At 36.7% G+C, this 5,000-nt stretch overlaps 1 protein-coding gene across 1 annotated transcript in view; it reads left to right on the forward strand.

Annotated features, from left to right (window-relative positions):
• Positions 1–5,000, forward strand: part of LOC125032043 (probable E3 ubiquitin-protein ligase HERC1) — a 72,181-nt gene that overhangs the window by 22,118 nt on the left and 45,063 nt on the right. Inside the window, 5 exon segments of the mRNA XM_047623004.1 lie at positions 3,409–3,561; positions 3,730–3,890; positions 4,144–4,278; positions 4,457–4,585; positions 4,831–4,987. Of these exon segments, the coding sequence (XP_047478960.1) occupies positions 3,409–3,561; positions 3,730–3,890; positions 4,144–4,278; positions 4,457–4,585; positions 4,831–4,987 (735 nt within the window).

Raw genomic sequence — 5,000 nt, forward strand, 5'->3', positions numbered from 1 at the left:
AGCTTCGCATCAGAATTCCCTCCTTTCACTCCTCTCCTCCAGCCATCCCACCGCTTGTCTGTAACTACTGTTGGCAAGCTCTTTCCTATTTTCCTCTCGGTTAACACATCTGTATGTACTTAGTTCCCTCTGTGGCGTCTTTTAAATATCTAATGAGGTTACTTTTATTAGTAGTGTGTATACAGTTGATTAGCTTTTTAAGTTAACGGATTAGATTTGTTGATTTATGACTTTTTTCCACTAATGAGGGTTTTGTAATTGTTTAACACCATATCTACTCTACTGCTTGCTAGAGTAAAGATGATAAGCTTTTTATCACTGATGAGTTTATTGAGCATGATGATGATTTCTCTCCTTTTTTTCCACTTTAAAGTGACATAACCTTGAGTACCATTTTATAGAGTAATCAGGGGTATTTTATAGCCTTAGTGTAGTCATTTGCTGGTCTGAGTAGGACTGCTGTTTAGTTAGAATTGAAATGCATGAATGAGTGACTTAACTAACATATATAAGAACACTTAAGCATATATCAATAAACTTTATTTAAAATTTTCACATAAATTTATGTACTGGGTAAACAATTATGTGTGGATTACATAACATAAGTGATTTAAGAGGCACTTGTTAGAGGTGAATGTGAGTCAGAAGCCCGGTATGTAGTGACAAGCAATTCCAACTTTTCATACATCTTTCAATTATTTGTATGTGAATTTGAAGGAAAGGTGTATAGTAGATTTTATTGACTTATTGACTGTAACTAATGGATTGCAATTCAGAGTATGAAGTTATATGTACAGTAACAGTAATAAAACTAAACTTTAGGTGTATTTATATAAGCTTGAAGTTTAAGTTTATGTAATACATTCAGTAAGAACTTTTATTATGAAGCAAGGGTGAAACATTTTTGGAAAAAGTTAGTCTTCAAAAAATTAATGGAGGATTATATTTTTTTGTGAAATGAAAATAGGGTTATATTTTTACAAAGGGATTTAAAAGAGTGGCTGTTAACTCTTTGTACGCTGGTATATGTACTGTCCACTGTGAATTTTGTTGCACACAGATGGCACTACAAGTGCTCGACCACCTAGGAGTCAGTCAGTAGCCCAGTATAATCTCACCTGATTTCCCAATTCCTCTTTTTTGGGAAGTGTTTCTTTTATCTGATGCTATCAAAGTTGATGCTGTTATTATTGTCATTAATATTATTATTACATTATGAAAATAGTAATAGTAATAAAAAGTAATGCAAAAATATGATCCAAAAATCAAGGAAAAGGATAAACAGGTGAGATAAGTAGAACTAGTAATTGACTCCTTGGTGGAGTCATGTGTGTGAACATATTCAGTAAGTTGAAATCATTTTGGACATGGCATGCAGTTTCAGCACAAAGTTTTTTTTTTTTAAAGTTGAAAATGCAAACAGGAAAATATTGAAGCTAAAGAGCCATTTTTTTGGAAACTCATTTTGTTTTTGTTTTGGGCAGAGTAAATGTTCTATAGCTGACTCGAGTTTGTGTTGTCGTGATGAAAGAGATATTATCAATGATGTGTTTAAAGGATTTGAAGGCTTAGCTACTGTACCAAATAGAATATGAAAGAAGAGGAGCTTATATTGCGAGTGTTAGGGTAGACCTTTTTACTAGTGGCTGTTGTATACTGCTGTCCCTTTAGGAAAATTACTACTGAAGACCCTTTGACCATTACAAGCATTTACAGGTAAAAATTTGAAAGTGATAGATGCCCACCAACTGCCTGATAGGTAGTTTTGGAAGGGAAGGTTTGTGTATTTTGTTTTGTTATTTTTGGAGTGCACACAAAGAAAGTAGGCAGCCCAAGTGCTGGCCATTGACACCAGGGCTAGGGACGAGGGTGCGGAATGAGCTTCTTATGACTCACCAAGTGCAGAAGCCATGCGCATTGTCTGATAACAATTGCAAAGAGCACAGTGTGATGAATGTTTATTATAACGTTTTTGAAAGCACATATTTCACTCCTCTTCTCCCACAGTGAGGGTCTTTTGAAATGCAGTAGTAATCAAGATCTCAAATTCATTCTTATCTTCTCCATGTTTACCTATGTGGACTGAGCAGACAGGAATAATTCATTCAAAGAAAGTAATGAGCAAATCAGCTTGAGCCCACCTCTGGGGTGTACCTATGTTTGATTGTATGAGTTAATTTACAGTATAGGTTGGTTCTGTTATCTGGGAGTTTGAACCTGCACTATCAGTGCGCACACCCTAAATTTTATTTCTGACATCAGTTGTTAGAAAATGGATTGTGTAATGCATGGAATTTAGAATTAGAAACCACTTTGTAATGTGGTAATAAGCAGTAAGCAGAAAACAAGGCACTTCTCATATGCACACGTATATTCATATTCATGCCACACACATGTGCATATGCATGTGTGCACATGCACGCACACACCCACACACCCACATACCCGCACACCCGTGCGTGTACACACACACACACACACACACACACACACACACACACACACACACACACACACACACACACACACACACACACACACACACACACACACACAATCTTTGTATATCTGTGTATATCAATGTAGGAGGCAGGTATCTATTGTGTATATAATTAACTGTGTGACGATTGACTTTTTCTTAGATTTAAAGGCTTCAGGATATTGATGACTAACAGATTAGAGACTGTACAGTGACAGGACTGACAAACCATATATATTTTTATATGATTTTTTGCTTGCATGCATTCATCATGCAGCTTCATGGGATAATTTTTTTTTTTTTATTAAGTTTTGATATTAAATTTTGTGGATTATTTGTTTTTATACTTATAATTTAACAGTTATTTTTAAATCCCAAAAGCTGTATACTCATTGTTTGATTTTGTTATGCATGATTAGTAGTAGACAAAAAGGACACTTACCATATTCAATGATTATTTTTTTCTAGGTTACACTGAATATTAATCTCCCAGATATCTATGAATGTTAATCTGGTTTTAGTAGAGTTCCTAAAACCAGAGCTATTTGAGCAAGTAATTAGATTTTTTTGTATTGTCTTGTAACCAAATTACCTTTTGAATCAATATTTTTTTCTAGATTTTAAATTCCTCAGGAAAAGCAGTTTATGTATTGATATTCATTGAATTTACCAAATCTATGTAAATATTATGAAGCAAGAAAAAAAATGATGTAGAAAAATCCTTGTCTTTGGTAGTGCCCTGTTGTCACACTTGTTTTATTATTTGTCCACAATAATTTTAATATCACAGATCCCTCATGTAAATACGGTTTTAGAAATGTAAAAAGCTGTAATCAATCACCCTTGTGCCTCTTGCTGCCCTGCTGATGTTTTTCTGCCTTGTGTGACCCATGGAACAGGTCCAGGGAGGTGACAACACACATTTTCAGGTTTGGGTATGGGGGTCGGGAGCATGTCTGGCCCTGGGGTCGTCCGATGCAACCATGCTCAGGCCTCGTCCCATTGAGGAGCTGGCAGGACTGAGGATTGTCGACATCTCTGCAGGAGATTCACACGCTCTTGCACTAACCCATGAAGGCGAGGTGGGAGGAGTTGTACTTTTTTACTGTGAAAGAATATTATGTGGTCAAAACAAATGATTAAGATTCTCTGGTATTCTGTTTGTTGAAATATTAAGAGCTGGTATTCAGATAAGATATCCAGTAATGCAAGTGTAAATGTAATGATCATAATGAATGGCCTTCTTTCAGGTTTATGCCTGGGGATCAAACACAATGGGCCAGTGTGGCCAGGGACACACAGTATCACCCATTACAAGACCAAAGAAAGTTATGGGGCTAGATGTTGCTGTGCATCAAATCAGTGCAGGAACCACACATTCTATGGCTTGGACAGCCATACCAACTGATCGGTAATGTGGTGCAATCACAGTGCAAAGAATGTTTTCCTATGGTTGGTGGTCAAGCTGTTCCTATGACTACATATATGTAGTCAGTGGATGAGAAATATAAGATGTTTTGGAGATATGCAATAAGGGACAAATTGATTTTAAGATGTGGAGAAAGCGGAACTTACAGAACTGAAGTTGATTTTGGTGATAGCTTGTATTTGTTTATTTATTTTATTTCATTATTATTTTTTTAATGAAAATGTTTTTGCTTCAGACGAGTGGTATCCTGGCACCGGCCATTCTGCGTTGACCTGCAGGAAGGAACGTTTTCTCTGCTACGTACATTCATTGAGCTTTACTGCTGCTTTGACGATACTGAACAGCCTGTAAAACCATTTGCTTCTGTCAGGTAAATTTGCAGGATATTTTTATAAGTCCTTCCCATGATTATAGGGATATTCCTAAAAATATTTTTTTTTGCATCAGTAATACCAAATTTATGATTTAGCTTTCATATCCTATAGTGTTAAGGAATACAACTAATTATTATTATATCAGGTGAGAGTAAGATATACCTTACTTTACAGAGAGCAAGAGAAATTTGTGCTCCTGTGTTTACAGCTGCTCAACACACACCTATCACTAGCTCTGACCGGGGGCATGACACAGACAGTTCTAGGATCGGAGGCAGCACCCCTTCGGCAGCTGCTCTTCAGGTGGGATGTGGCATATGTTCTTTGTGAAATATTGACAAGGAATAAAACTCGGATAGCTGTGGTAAAGGCATTAGTGGGGAACTTCTTCAAAATCTGGTATCCATTATTGCTTATTTTATGAATATTTTATTGCATATTTTCAGATTAGAATATACCTGTACTTCTGATTTGATTAAGAGCACTAAAGAAATCTTATAGAATTAATAAAAGGACTTCTAAGAATATGTAAAACCTCCTTCCAACAGACTAGTAGATGCAAAGTTACCCCGGGCAATAGAGGCAGGTGTATGTGAAGGACTGAGCTCGCCACTCCTCCTGCCGCCTTTAGCCTCTCGCATGAGCCTCCTCTACAACCTCCTCCCGAAGTCGCCGGAGGACTGGGGGCAGCTCTCTCGTGGCCAGGTGAATTTTGATG

The sequence above is a fragment of the Penaeus chinensis genome, chromosome 14 (genome assembly GCF_019202785.1).
Source record: "Penaeus chinensis breed Huanghai No. 1 chromosome 14, ASM1920278v2, whole genome shotgun sequence".
NCBI classification, from domain to species: Eukaryota; Metazoa; Arthropoda; class Malacostraca; order Decapoda; family Penaeidae; genus Penaeus; species Penaeus chinensis.